General features: G+C 36.6%; 1 protein-coding gene across 1 annotated transcript; it reads right to left on the bottom strand.

Moving 5' to 3' along the window:
- Positions 1–4,041: 4,041 nt before the first annotated feature.
- Positions 4,042–14,792, bottom strand: LOC127806923 (gallate 1-beta-glucosyltransferase 84A24-like). The gene is made up of 3 exons (XM_052344871.1): positions 13,625–14,792; positions 12,689–13,096; positions 4,042–4,335 (listed from the first exon to the last, which is right to left on the bottom strand). The coding sequence occupies exons 1-2, from the start codon at positions 14,681–14,683 to the stop codon at positions 12,704–12,706; spliced, it is 1,452 nt and encodes a 483-aa protein (XP_052200831.1). The 5' UTR covers positions 14,684–14,792; the 3' UTR covers positions 4,042–4,335; positions 12,689–12,703.
- Between the last annotated feature and the right edge of the window lie 1,477 nt (positions 14,793–16,269).

Raw genomic sequence — 16,269 nt, 5'->3', positions numbered from 1 at the left:
ATTTTAAATAATTTATATCTTAAACACAATTTTATACCTTTTTACAAGAAAATTTATATTTCGTACACAAAAAGACATAATTATTTTTAAAAAAATTAAATATATAAATATTATTGTCTAGATATAATAATAAATTTATAACTACAAATGAGTATTTATTTTGAGTTTTTAATCTTTGACAGACCTGCAAAACAAAAAATAGTTAGAGGCATGGGATATCTCCCACGTAGGGTCTTCGATGGTTAATCTGATCTTTGAAAAAATATATAAAAATAATAGAATAGAAATATAGTTTTGAATAAAATTATGGTCATACCTCAATCGAAAGAATTATTTTTTATTTATCAAGATTGAGACTGCTAGGCAAAAATACATCCAAATTTTTTAGGATTGTTAGTTACGAATTTTTCATGATAAATCTTAAAGACTAATTGATGTATTCTTATACTTGGGAAAGGCTCCCAGAAAAAGTTTCTCAATGGTTCCTGAGAAAAGTCCCCCATAAGGATCGGAGAAACCCCTGACAAGGTCCCCCAAGGGTGGCCCCAAAAACCGTCTCCTCTCTTTGGTTTCTTCTTTGGGCTTTCTTCTCTTAGTGCTATTTTGTGTTTAGGACCACTTCCTTGACTACAATAATAAACAAATATATTTCTTATACACAACTATTTAAGTATGAATTCAAAATATAAAATAATTTTTATAAATCTTAAATATTTATAAAATTTAATATTACTTTAAAAGTGGGATCCTAAACTATTAAAAGTTCAATTTTCAAACTTTTAACTTCTACTCTCTAAATTTTTATTTTACAGGTTGAATTTGTAACTTTAAAATATTTTTATATATTTATATATTAATTAAATAAATATATATTTTAAAAAATTTAAATTGTTTTAAAAATAAATCAACCCTTTTAGGCTTTTGTTGGGCTTGGTTCTGGAGCCCGATAGGCCGGCCAGCTCAGCCCATTTCTTTAAGACCAATGGAAGGTTCGAGTCAATTCATTTGACCTCCTTACCTGGCCTACAAACTAGTAAAGGTTGGACTTAACCTAATCAAGAAGAGTTCAAACAGAGGACATAAGTTTTTTATTTTTCCCTTTTCCTCTTGTTTTTAATTTCTATTTTTCTTTGGGCAACCACCAATATTTTTTTTTATTTTTTTATCTTTCTAGGATGATATAGTGTGTGGAGAGATGATGTGAGAGGAAATTACAAGGATAAAATAGTCATTTTATTTTTAATTTAACAACAAAGGAAATTTCTGTAATTTTAAAAAATTGGAGAGATTCTCTTGAATTTTGCCTAATTTTAGGGATATCAAATGTAATTTATCTATATTTTTTATCTTGTTCATTTAATAAATTATATTAAGATATATTATTTAGAAGTAATTATTTAACAAGAAAACACTTCTATTACGTACATATCAAGACCTAATAACCCATGCCATCTTCAAAACAGTCTGCCCAAATCTGATCCTAGACGAAGATGGGCCCTCCGACCCAATTGCTGCCGACCCAACACTCATAAACACTTCTCTAGCAAATGTCAAGCTTCTACTTCAATGGATGCTAGCTCATTCACACTAAGAGTAGAAAGTCAACGATTCACTCATAGACACTTCTCCAGCAAATGTCAAGCTTCTCCTTCAATGGATGCTAGCTCATTCTCACTAAGAGCAGAGAGTCAAGGATTCAATTTTTTAGTTTCTATCGTTAATCCCATCTCTCATCTGACACATATAACTAAAGACTTATTGACCTATATTTTTCATGAAATCACCATAACACTAGGCATTTAGGCTCCCTAAAAGTCTCTAGGTGTCTGTTATGATTTTCACCAACATTCAATGTAATTTTATACTTTTTTTTCTGTATAAAGGAAGACATGACCAGTCATTTGAAACTTCTAAATCACTGAAGAATCCAAATTATTAAGCGTATCTTTGTTATTTTGGTGATAGACTATGGAAGAGCCCAGTTGTAGAGCCGAGGCCTCTTCCAATTTGATGTAATTTTTGTTCTTTCTCAAAGTGAAAAGTTATTCGTTCGCTGAAGAACATAATGATGAGAACCGAGAACTTTTCCTCTGTGATCATGATGGTGCGTGCAAAGCCTACATCCATATTCATCTTAATGCTCGACAACAATTTGCAGTAATCTCATCCACAAACAGCTGAGTATTCCGGTCGGACGAGCCGCCGTTGGCCACCGCTTCTCGAGCGGCTACTTCAGCTCCGCCGCGTTCTTCTTGAATACTCCTCCGAACCAGGCCCCGACATAACTTCTCCAATACATCTTTCTACTTCCTTGTGGCTCACCAAACCGTCTTCTCGGTTAGGCCGGCGGCGACGAGCTTGGCGTTGGTCGGCTGGTCCATCCACTGCAGGAAAGCAATCACCGGCACGCCGTTGGCGAACGCCTCCAGCATCGAATTCCACCCACAGTGGCTCAGAAAACACCCGACTGAAGGGTGAAGCAGAACCTTTGTTTGGGGACTCCATGGCACAATTAGGCCTTGGACTTTGGTCTCTTCTGAAAAAACCAGAGGCGGGTGTCCGTGATCTCCAGACTTTTTTGGGCCATCCGGCGACTTCACCACCCAAAGAAACGGCCTTTTAATGTTTTTCAGAGCCGTTGCAATGCTTCCCATTTGCTTCTCCGATAACACGACGAGGCTTCCAAACGAGATGTAGATAACTGAAGAAGGCGGCTGCCGGTTCAGCCACTCGATGCATCGGTCTTCAGATTTCCACATTTATATTCCTACATCGTTGTCCTGGTCTTCTCCAAGAATAGCTGGTGGCACCAAGGGGCCAATCGGTCGGATTGGGTTGATTTCGGAAATCGAATCAACGGCATCTTATTAAGCTGGCTGCACAATAAGCTGCTTCCCATTCGATCACGACATCAATTGGCTGACGTCTTCACTCACCAAAGCATTACCAGCAGCTCATTTGTTTCCTTTGTTAGCCAAGGTAGTCATTCATGACATACAATGTTTATCTTGAGGGGGAGTATTAGAGTTTGTTGTAATTTCGTATTTTGTTATATTGATATGTTTTGTTGTTGTATAGTTTTAATTTTGTTTTAATTGATAAACCAAGTTAGAAGTATTTTTGTAATTAGACAATGTATTAGTTTTTGGTATTTAAAGAAAAGGGCTGAGATCTATTGGATCGATGAGCCATTATTTTCACTCTTTGTCTCGTTTGCAATAAAGTGACTACATTATAGGGTAAGATATAAATAAGTCGGTTGAGATTTTGTACGCACAAGATTCAATATCAAAATGGGGAAGCAAACATACTATGCTATGCTGACACAAAAAAATGCTTGAACAAAGGATTTTTATTGTTCAAAATAAGAATTTAAAAATGCCAAACAACCAAACGGGACAACATTCATGAAGTCAAGATGCTAGGACAGGATGTAAAGTAATAATTTGATTTATAGTTGATGAGCTAGGCCAATTGAGGGAAACTTATTTTGTTCAAGAACATAATCACTTATTGGCAGCAACAGAAGATGATCGAAATTTGAAAAAAAAAAATAAAATACTAACTTCAAAATTTGAAAAAGATAAAATACTAACTATAAACAAATGTCAGTGGTGGACTTACGATCAATAGGGAATCAACATCGGAGTATACATGGAGTTCTAAATGGGAGGTCGATGGGAACAAAAGACTCTGAAAGCAAGTATCACAAAGATAGCGCAAAATGTGAATAACAGCTGCCTAGTGAAATGTAGTAGGTATGGAAAAAAAATTGACTAACAATATGTACATCGTAAGCAATATTAGGACATATAATGGTGAGATAAACTAGACATCCAACAATAATACAATACAAAATGGGATCTGTCAAGAGTACACTATCTGTATTGCCTCGCTTTTCCAAGCGTTAAATAACATAGGAATTTTGAGAATATTTTTTTTTTCAATATAAATCATTTCCCAACAATCCCGTTTTATCTTCTTAACATACTAAATAAGAATCAATAAGCTAAGACAGGTAATCATCATAATTGCGAAAGCTTAAAATCGAAACCCGATATGGTATATAATTGAATTCACTTAATTATAACATAAGAATCTGTACCATCATATCATCAAATACTTAAATATATGGAGACTTATTTATACAATTTGATGATTTCTCAGAAATACATTAAACCGTAATGATTATTCATGATCATCAATACAGTGCAATCTTCTAACCATGACTAAGAACATGTCCTGAATCCTCACGAATGAGCATATACCCGAACAACTCGCCGAACCCATCAGCCATGTCATCAATCATTCCTTTGCCATAGCTGCAAATCCTAACTGGAACATTTGAATGTTCCAAAGGCATAATCCAATTAGAAGATGAAACTTCTAGTGAGGATCCAAAAACATATATATGGATGCATGATACAATAACATGAACAAACATTTGCCCTAATGTAACTTCCTTGGCTTACTAGCCCGACAATGAATCCTAGGCAGAATCTTGGCACCTACGGCAAGATAATCCTAACATTATTTCATCAATTGTCCTTGAAAAATTACGGCTACACTCTTAGGGTGACATCCCATTCCCATGCACAAATATCAATCTGTCAATAATATCGTGCCATGCAACATCACGACCTTCTATGCACTATTACAAAATAATTATAACATTCATAAATATCATGCATATATAAGCAATCATATCAAAAATATAAGTTCTTAAGATAAACCACTCACAAAATCATACTTAAGAACAACTCACCTTTTGATATAAACTTGAATTTTCTCGAAAAGCGCGCATCGCCTCGATATGCGTGCTTGATCTCGATTTTCGTGCCAACTCTTGAAAGTTGTACCAATAACTTTTTCTAGAGCACATAAAATCACTAAATATCTCAATATTCCAATTTCTTTCATTTTTCCTTCATTTTCTTCCATTTTTTCTTCTAAAAATCTCAATAAATACCTTCGAGACTATTTTCTCAAATTTCTTTCCAAAATAATTCATAATAGCCAATGAACTTCAAAGACAAATTACTGAACTTACCCGGATGTTGCGTTTTCACGCAAAATGAAACTATTTGGTGCAAAAACTTAGACATCGAGATGACAAACACAAAAACTTTTTGCATAAACTCCCGTAAAATATTTTTCTAGAATTTATGAGATTTTTCTCAAATTTTTCGGACCACCCACGCCTCGCATGCGCTAGCCTGACTGGCGGCACGTGGAGACCCGCGCGTGCCGGCCACGCGCCGGTCGTCTTCTCCGGCGACGACTTACCGGCGTTTTTGGTTTCTTCCACCCTTTGAAAGCCCTCATCTAGTCAATCCTTTTGGCCCATCTTGAAGCTCCAAATGATGGACGGAAGGCCTTCAACCGAGGGCTTAAAGCCTTGACCAAAGCTTTCGCTTCTCATCACCGGCGACCCTCGAACAACCTTCAAACTGCCATGAAAATGCCCCAAATTCTCCAAATAGCTTCCTCAGGCTATGGGCAACAAAATCTCTCTATTTTGGTCTCCCAATTTGTTCGAAATCAGCCTCAATTTGAAGCTCCAACTCTTGAAATTTTCGGCCTTCATGCTTATTATAGGCAAATCTGAACCTTCAAACTTTCTTATTTGACTAACCCAAGCCCTAAAGATCTTCTACCTCCCCTGCATCAACCTCGAGCGAGCCTTATCCGACCACAAAAGTGATTTGCATGTGAGCGACCAACCGACCAAACTTTCGGTAATTTTTTCTTACTGTTCCGACCAACCTAGTAGTCGTTGTCGAATCTTCCTTTACAAAAAGTCATCCTCGACCATTGCTCGTGCAAACCCTATGGCCAAAATCGGTCGTAGTTGACCGACAAGTTGCTGGTCAGTTTCCCATTGCTAATATTTTCAGCTTTTTACATTTTGGCCCCTCAATTTTTAGCCTTTACCTTTTTGGCCCTTTTTACTTAGCCCCTGAACTTTTCAATATTGCATTTAGGAATATCAAGTCCAAAAACATCCATTTGACCCCCGAAGATTTTGAAAAAATATCATTTTGGCCTCCCTCTAGCAATTTTAGAAAATTACACTTAGGTCCAAATCTTCATTTTGGCCCTAAACCCTCCCGTTTCTTCCTGAAACCTCTGAAGGGTTGATCCTTATGAAAAATAGAAGCCCCCTCATGCTTCTGTTAACTTCCTGTAAGTCGCTTATAAAGATTTGATGTTGCAGCCTAAATGTCAGCTGCATTTTAGCTATACCGAAAACAGTTCCCAATCCGATTTCTTTCGATACCATAAATTCTATCTCGGGATGCTCGTTAATACCACATCACTTTTCTTTGTCATCTCGGCTCCAGGGCACTCCCTGCAGTCGATTTGATAATTCATACTGTAATAAATTACCCTTATACCCTAAATTTATCTGAAATTTCACTTTTGCCCTAAGAAAATTTACTCCAGTCCTTTTGAAATTCTCGAGTATTACACCATCAAAAGATGAATATTGAGCATTGGCCTCAAAATGAGTGTACACAATTTTTGTATTGGTAAGACAAGCACGTTCAATAACATCAATAACATACTTAGATTGAGAAATAAGATAACCTCTAAGAGAAGAAGCAACTTCGATCCCCAAAAAATAAGATAAAGGACCCAAGTCTTTCATTTCAAAATGATAAGCCAATTCAAACTTCAAATCAATAATCCCATCATCGTCATCACCAGTAATAATCATGTCATCAACATATAATAAAAGCAAAATACAACCGACTGAAATGCATTAAAAGAATAAGGCATAGTCATGATGATTAAGTGTAAACCCAAGAGAGACAATAATATTAGAAAACTTTTCAAACCAGGCAAGAGGTGCCTATTTGAGACCATAAAGTGTCTTCTTGAGTTTGTAAAGATATCCAAGATTATGAGAAACACCAGGCAGATGAACCATATAAATATCCTCTTGAAAATTTCCATTCACAAATGCATTTTTAACATCCAATTGAGAAAGAATCAATGGATGAACAGATGCAACAGTAAGAAGTGTATGAATAATGGTCATCTTGGCAATAAGAGCAAAAGTCTCCTCATAATCCAAACCAAACTGCTGAGCAAACCATTTAGCAACCAATATATCCTTGTAACATTCAATCGAACCATTAGATTTTGTTTTGATCTTATAAACCCAACAAGAACCAATAGCATGTTTACCTAAAGGTAGGGGAACTAAGTCCTAAGTGTTTGTTTTATGTAGAGCAGAAAGTTCATCAGTCATAGCATGTTGCCAAAGAGGATCTAGAATAACTTCTTTATAGAAAGAAAGTTTAGAAAGTTTGTGAATATAAGTTAAGAGACAACGAAAGGAATCCAAATAACAAGAATAAGAAAAATCAAGCAATTGACTAGACTTATGAATACATTGTGGATATTGAGGAGGATGAGGATGAGATGGAGGTAAAGGAGTAAGAGAAAGAGCATGAGCAAGATCAACAGTCTCAAGTGATGCTTGAAAGGCAATAAAAAGAATGGGGACATCTTGAGCCGATGCATGTGTACCTATAGTGCATGAAGGACCAACAGTACATAGGGTATGGGAAAGAAAGCTATTAAGATCATCAAATAATGGATCAACACGAATGAGGTCAGGCTTTGTCACATCAAGAGTATTATCAGAAATTGAGAAGAATAGAATATGCTCAAGAAATACAACATGATGAGAAACATATAATTTTTTTATCAGTGTTCTAAAACGCGTTAGGCGCTAGTCAGGCGTCAGGATGGGGCTTAGCACCTAGGGCGCCTAGGCGGCTTAGGAAAACTATTACTTTTTTTTTTTTTTTTTAACTTTGTGATGTAACTTGATGTTATTTTCAATTAAATCGAAGTTGAAAATGGCATGAAAATATATATATCTAACATATAAATAGAAATAAAATATATATAGGTAATATATTTAACATAAAAATAGAAAATGAAATTAAATAACATAATAAACCTAACATCCAACAATGCGCGCGCGCGCGCGCGCGCGAGAGAGAGAGAGAGAGAGAGAGAGAAGGGGGGTCGAAAGCAGAAGCAACGATGGAGCTTGACAGCGAAGGCGACGATGTTGACGCAACGAGGATGGAGCTTAACAACATAGAAGTGGTGAGGAGATCGCGATGGAGTTGGAGGCAGCGATGAGGTACTGGCGGCGTTGAGGCAGCAGCGACCTTGGGCTGAGATGGAGCTTGACAGTCGGCGACGGTGCGCACGAGAAAAAAGGGAAATCGACGAGAGAGATAAGGGGTAACGGGTAAAGGGAAACAAAAACCCTAATAATCAATTTATATAAAATGGATTAGGCAGCCCAAACGATTCATGCGGCCTAGGTGACCAATTAGGCCATAACCAGCCAGGCGATTCACGTGACTAAGTAACTGCCTTGGCCGCCTAAGTGTCGCCCGGTACCGATTAGTCAGGCCGGTGCCTAAGGGGGCCGATTAAGCCACAATCGCAGCGGCTAGTGTCCACCTAGCGCCTCGGCACCACCTAGGCCGAGTTTTATTTCAATGTTTTTGATTGATGGGATCCAAACAACGATAACCCTTTTAGCCTTTTCCATAACCTAAAAAGACACAGATAGCAAAACGTGAAGTCAACTTACTATGTTCTACTTTAGGACGAAGGACAAAATAAGTACAACCAAAAACTCTCAATAAGGAATGATTAAGAGGATGCCCAAACAATGTTTCAAATAGGGACAAACTCGAAGTGTGAGAAGATGCATTCTTATTAATTAAAGAAACAAACACTGAGAATTTGCTTCTCCCAAAAATTTTATAGGAACATTGGTAGAAAAGAGAAGAGAACGAGCAATTTCTACAATGTGCCTATGCTTTTGTTCAACAACACTATTATTTTGTGGGGTCAGTACAAGAAGTTTAGTGAATTGTCCTATCAAAAGCAAGGAATGCAGAAAAATCAGCAGATGTATACTCCCCAGCCAAGTCACACCAAAAACACTTAATTATAGTAGAATGTTGAGTTTTAACAAGTGCTCTAAACGAACAATAAATAGGAAGAAAATCATTACGTCGCTTCATAAGATATACCCAACAATAACGACTATATTAATCATCAATAAAAAAGACATAATATCTAGACCCTTCTTTTGTAGCAAAAGGAGTTGGTCCCCACATATCAGAATGAACAAAGTCAAATGGTGCAATTGAACGAGAAACACTACGAGTAAAAGGTAAAGCATGAAATTTAGCTAATTTGTAACCATTATAGTCAGAAATGTCATGAGTTTGCAAATTATCCAAATGACCCTTACAACCTAAAAATTTTAAACGACTAGTAGAAACATGTCTAAGACAAGAATTTCATAAATAAAAACTAGAAGAAGAGGAATTTAAAGAGAAATATGACATATCAACACTAGAGGTGACAACATGCGATAGTCTCAGAATGTCTAAGACATATAGCTCTCTTTGTTTACGGCCTATGCCAATCAACTTCTGAGATCAAGGATCCTGTACACAACAAGGAATAGAGAAAAATTGAACCAAGTAACCAGAATCACATAACTGACCAATAGAGATAAGATTCAAGATAAGAGATGGAACATGATAGACATTTGAAAGCGATAAATTATGTGTGTTAACATAACCAAGACTTGCCAAGGGCAATGGGGTGTCATCGACAATCATAACATATAGATATGAGTTAGAAGAACACAAGAAATCAAAAGATGTTAAGTCAAATGACATGCGCTTTGAAGCACCTGAGTCAAGGATCCATGAGGAAGAAATACCCGAGGGACACTCGAATAACAAACCTGCATGGATAGAGGTTGACATAGCATGTGGTTGTGTGGCTAAGAACTTCTAAAATTGCTCTTGTAGATCAGTCAACGAGGGACCAGAGGAAGATGGTGCTCTAAGTATAGAAGAGTCATAAGGTGGTACAACAGTTATTGTGTTAGCATTGGGACGATAAAATCGTTGTTGTGATTGTTGTTTACTCTATTAAGATTGATGTTTCTTCAATAACTTAGGACATTGAGACTTCCAATGTCCCTTTTGATGGCAAAAGCTTTACTCATTGGTAGTAACCCGTACATAACCTTTATTCAGATTCTGCATAGATGATCAAGAAGGTGCATCCAATACTAAGGTGTTAGATAGAGGAAAGAGATACCTCTTGATAAAGATTTCAAACGTGTTTCCTCATCCACAAGTTCACTAATTAACATTGAATCAAGTGATGGAAGTGGAGTGCGATGCAAGATGGAGCCTCTAAGTCCCTCAAAACCACTGTGAAGTGCCATAAAAAATTAAACCAATCTTTACTCTTCTCTATAAGTAATATAGTCTTAACATACTTTTAATCGTGTTGATTATGTAAGTGACAATTCATCTTAAATTGAAGCCATAGCAGCATAAAACTCCAAAATTCTCACATTCTTATGTTTCAATGCCCATATATCATTCTCCAATTGATGTCGCTTTGCAAAGTTAGACCTAGTGTATAACTTCTACAAGTGATCTCAAACTTCCTTTGTTGTTTCATACTTTACCAACTATGTACAAATGGAATGCTCAACAGAGTTGTGAATCTAAGTAAGAATTTTTGCATTGTTTGATTCCTAATTATTGAATTTTGTCTCACAATTAGCAACAATATTCTTAGATTGCACAATCGCTCCACTAACATAGCTCCATAATTTTTTACCCTTAAGAAAATTTTTCATCATAGTAGTCCAATATGAATCATTCTTCCCATTTAATCATACACTAATGAATAGAAGTGGATCATCCCTTTCAGTTGTCATTATGGAGTCAACGATAAACAATGAATTTGGTCCAAATCTGGACAAAAAAACAAACTAGATCTGACGGGTCAGATTTAACCAGATATGGGCAAGATTTGGGTTTATTGAAACGCCAAACAATGGTAGAAGCACATGATAATGGCAAACTAAAGGAAGGTTGTCGGTGGCATCAACAGTGAGGGTGAGCAAGGTGGTGAAAAGAAAAGGCTAATAGTCTTTGGTGTTGGGCAGATGGCAGGGAAATAAGTCGTTCGTCGAAAATCCGCAATGTTAGTAGGCGCAAGTTTTAGATCCGGCAAAACAACGATGGATGACAACGAGGTGCATTAGAAATGATAAAGATGAGGGAACCGGATAAGGCAATGTCGATGGTTGTAGAGAATGCAGTGGTGGTGACGAGCAGAGATCACAATGAAGATTGTTGTCGGTGAAGGTAGATTGCCGGTGGGAGGCAAGACGACCACTACGAAAGAGTAGGCGACCGAAGAAAATGTGGTCGTGCGAGGATGATGGTGCGAGCAAGGGGATGGCGACAGTCATGCAAGAAACCACAAGTGATAGAAAATGGTCTCAAAACTGGAAAAGACTTTGACGAAGAAGAAAACTCCAAGCGAACAACGGAGGCCAAGCTAGATGAAAAAGAACAACTGCAAATCTAACGGTTGTGATTTGCCAACGTTTAATCTAATAGCTCTGACATCATTATGTGAATAATCTAAATTAAAGTAATTTCAATGCGTAAATCAAACAAAGAAAAAAGAATAAGATGAAGAATGAGGAAGAAGCACCCGGCTCCTATTAAGCCACCAAAGTTAGGGTTTAGAAATAGAACACAAAGAAAATATATATATAACAATGAATAAAAGAACAAAAGACTAAACTATCTTTATTATAAAGGACTAATTATGCTTAACATCTAATAGTACCATTTTGAATGATTAATGTACAAGAGTAGTATTTATAAATTTTCTTGTAAATGCATAAACATTAATATGATGATGACCAACGACCATAATCAAAAGGTAACCTTGTGAAGGGATAAAAAATCTAACCCATCTGGGATTGTTTGGCAAGTTTTCACAAAAGAGAATTAATGGAGTATTAATTAAGTAATTAATTAGTAAAGTGTGTAATCGTAGTTAGTGGAGATACAACTCGATTTACCCTAAGAGCCTTTTTAATCTCAACTTTAGAATTTCTCTAATCGTCTAGACAAAATCAATGGGGAATAATTAAATCAACTAATTAGTAATGTAAATTTACTGAGCATATCTAATAAAAAAAATACACGTTTGTACAATGTAATTTTGACTAAATCAACATCTTTTTTGTCTGAAATCAAATTCAAATATGATTATGATATATATATATATATATATAAAAATAAACAAAAAGCAAAGGGGACAACCATGAGTCCGTGACATTCACGTGGGTTCCAAGCAAACAAGACACCATCCTTCTCTTTATGCTAATATTTTATTATTAGGGTTCGAGTGTGGTTTATGTTACTTTTAAAATTGAGTAATCGTCCCCTGTAATAAAGGAGTTTAAACGTATAAATTATGCTTATACAGAAAATTATATTTATTTTTTATTAAATATATCTTTGGTAATGGATTAATTTAAATGAATCTGTCTCCATTCATAAAACTCTATATATTCCTTTGAATTCATATAAACCCATAATAAAAAGAACATGAAATAATGCTCAATTAAATAATTTAATACGCATTTACAAAATTATGATATTTTTAATTGTCAAGTTTACTTCCCGCAACTAATTTGAATTGTACTAATACGTAATGTTGTGAACATAATATAAGGATATTATTATTATTAATATTATTTAATAATAATAATAATAAATTAAAATTTTAGAATTATTACCATTATTAGTAGACCTTAGACGGTTGGACTAGCTTTCAACGCCGAGCCCGTCCTAACCTCTTCTAGAAAGGCTTTGAAATTCCGGTTGGAGGTGCCACCTTCCGCCACCGCTTCCTCTGCCGCCTTCTTCCACTTGAGGGCATTTGCCTTCATCTCCACCGCCTTGGGGCCAACGGTCACATCGCGCAGGCAGTTCTCGACCTCTTCCCTCGAAATTACGCGGTTCTCCGCCTTGCCTCTGCACAGTCTAATCCCAACCTTAAACACATCAACCAAGTACTTGGCGTCGGTCACTTGATCCCCCCATTGCGGGAACGCCACCACCGGCACACCGCTTGCCACCGCCTCCATCGTCGAGTTCCAGCCGCAGTGTGACACAAAGCATGCCGTGGACGGATGGGCCAACACCTTGATTTGCAAGAAAAGAAGAAAGATCGATGTCGATATAAAAAATACACTAAAAAAGACTATGCTTTGCCATTATTAATTCTCGAATCAAATATTATCCAAATGGTCGAATTCATTGTTAAATTTTTTTTTTTATGATTATTTAAGTTTTTTTATTATTTTAAATATATTTTTAAATTAATTTAAATTTTATATTTTAATATATAAAAAATAAAATAAAATAATAAAATACATATCAACAACTTATTCACATCAAAATACAAGAATTAAATTAATTTAAAAATATAAATATTAATAAAATAATAAAAATTTTATGTAAAAAATGTAATATATAAGATTTAAAATAATTTAAAAATATTTTTAATAATATAATTTGGCCTTACTCGTATAAAAGAATCGTAAGTAAAATTCCTATTTTGCCCTTCCCTAATCTGCCAAGTGAACAAGAGGGCAAGGAATTTCACCTGCTCTGTAAATTAATCCAGCCTATTAGTGTCCAGAAAATATTTTTAAAAACATTTTAACTACCTGCTCTTGTGGGCACCATTGTACCACTTTGCCCTTGTCGCCGGCTTTCTCCCAGAATCCATCGGGTAAATCGATCTTGTCGGAGCCAAAACCCTCGCTAGCCGGCGCCCTCATTACCCACAAGAACGAAACTTCAAGTTCATCTCCAGAAAGCAAAGCCAGAAGCCCGTGAGCAATCTCGTTCACTTGCTGTTGATTCAACCTCACGACGCTGCCAAACGATATATAAATCACCGACGATGGCGGCTTCGAATCTAGCCAGGCGGCGCAGTCATCCGCCTTCAAGAAATCGCCGGTAACCATGGAATTCGTCTGTTTAGTGAGCTTGAAGAGCGGCCCAACCGGCTTGATGGGGCAAAACCTCGACATGTATTCAATGTTGTCGTTCTCGAGCTCCTGGAAAGAGTCCATCAAAACGCAAAACGGCTTCGACAGGTTCTTGAATTGGCCCAGGATGGCTCGCCTGAGAAACGGACACGGAGTCGAAGGGTGCAAGAAGCTGGGGATCTCGTCATGACTCAGAAGCGGCATGGATGGCAACTGGACGTTGATTTCCATCTGTGTTTCGCTAGGGAAAGGAACCAAGCCGTGGAAATAATGGTAACAGGCGGAGAAACAGGCGCAGGATTGGACCCAGAGCATGGCGCTGGGGAGGCCGAGGCTCTCGGCCAAATCGGAGACCCAAGGAATGTACGGGTTGTTGATGAGAAAGGAAACCGGACGGTTCTCGCCGGCGTATTTCCGGAGCATTCGGACAATCAACTCCTTGCCGAAATGCTCGAGCTGAGGCAAGTACTGGTCGAGGTCGAGGCGCTTGAGGTCATCGAGGCCGTCGTCGAAGAATTCGAAGCGGATGAAACCGTCGCCGACTGGGGTGAGCACGCCGTCGACGATGTTGGTAGCCTTGCGCATCTCCCGGCCGAAGCTTTCGGTGGTGCAGAAGGTGATGAGAAGGCCGCCGGAGGCGAGGAGTTTGCCGAGGGAGAGAAGAGGATTGACGTGGCCTTGGCCGGGGAAAGAGACGAGGAAGATATGAACGAGTGCTTGGTCGGAGCCCATTCCCGCGCCGGAAAGGTGAGAGGGAAAAGGAGATAGCGTACGCAAACGAGGGGGCAAGAAACAACTTGTGTAGACACAAAAGTATCGCTCGCCAGCGGAGTAATGCTATTCCCCCCCCCCGCGGGCGGAAAGCCACCCACAACTAAATTACAAATTTACCCGTTGAGTGAATTACTAACACACCCTCAATTCTATTCTACTCTGGCCCAAATATCACAACCCCCCCCCCCCCCCCCCCCTCTCTCTCTCTCTCTCTCTCCTTGGGCTTCTTTCGACCCATATCTATATAAAGAGACAAGTCTTTAGTTTTATTAGCACTCTCTCTCTCTCCTACTTTCTTTGAGCTTCTTTCGACCCAGATCTACAAGGAGACAAGTCTTTAGTTTTATTAGCAATGATTTTCAGTAAAGGTAAATATGTGAGTGTTGGGTTTGGTCGAAGATTTTAGCTTTAGATCTATAGAAAATTAACCGTTGGATCTTATTTATTTTTTGGTATGTTAGTCAATGGAAAAAAGGATGTTGAGTGGTTACCTCAGATCGCCAAAAACTACTGGCCATGGTGGCCAATGACGACTGACAGTGCGTTTAAATGGCTCTGGATTTGGCCAAAACTTTAAACTTAGATCTACGGAGTTTTAGCCGTTGGATTTTGCTAGTTTTTAGGTATGTTGGTCAATGGGCCCTTGGGTATCAAATGGTTGCCTCTGATCGTCGAAAACAACCGGCTACGATGGCCGGTGGTAGTTGGCAATGCATTTTTAAGTTTAGCTGAAAATTAAAAATTAGATCTGTTAAAATCTAACCGTTAAATCTGTCCTATTTTTTTGTATTTTAACTTCTTGATTTGGTGTTTCTAATGATAAGCTCTGATCGTGGGAAGCTTTTGTCGACGGTGGTCACCGACAGCGTTGGCGGCAGTGGTTGTGATTTCTGTCCTTACATACATACATACATATATATTTATATATATTTACATATTTTTTTTTGTAATTATTTTAATTTAAATTATAAATATTAATATTTAATTATAAATTTGTATTGAAGATGTTGAAGTTAATATTGAATTTGTGATCTTTGAATATTATGAAGGTTAAAATTAAATTGAATTGGTTGAAATTTAAATGTTAATAAATTGAAATGGTTTGTATTTCTTTTGTGAATTTTTGAAATGAAATTATTAATTTTATTTAAGAATTAAATTTTAAATATTTGTTGTTAATTTTATTTAAATTTAGATATTTATTAACGTGTATATATATTTTAAATTTATATTAAATAAAATTAAAAAATATTAACTAAATGGAATTATAATTTTTAAATATAATTAAACATTTGATCAAATATTTGTTGTAAAAATAAATATAAAATTTGTTCAAACATTTGCTGTAAAAAAAGATATTCGAAAGAAATTCAGTTAAATATTCAAACCCTTGAAAAATATAAAATTATTTATGTATTGTACACTCGGTAGTAATATATTTTATATATTATATAGTGTATAAATTAAATGATATTTATAATATTTTAATTTTAAATTTAGCTACATAAAATTTTAGTTAAATTTTACTCTTAAGAATTATGATT

The sequence above is a fragment of the Diospyros lotus genome, chromosome 1 (assembly GCF_014633365.1).
Source record: "Diospyros lotus cultivar Yz01 chromosome 1, ASM1463336v1, whole genome shotgun sequence".
In the NCBI taxonomy this organism is placed as follows: Eukaryota; Viridiplantae; Streptophyta; class Magnoliopsida; order Ericales; family Ebenaceae; genus Diospyros; species Diospyros lotus.
Note: the sequence above shows the minus strand (reverse complement) of the source record. Positions and strands in the feature narration are given on the sequence as shown.

What these genes read in the sequence shown, in the direction of transcription:
- LOC127806923 (XM_052344871.1), bottom strand. Translation starts at nt 14,683, where the DNA reads ATGGGCTCCGACCAAGCACTCGTTCATATCTTCCTCGTCTCTTTCCCC. An exon ending in AATGGTGCCCACAAGAGCAG is followed by an intron (nt 13,097 to 13,624) that starts GTAGTTAAAATG and finishes TTGCAAATCAAG; the next exon opens with GTGTTGGCCCATCCGTCCAC.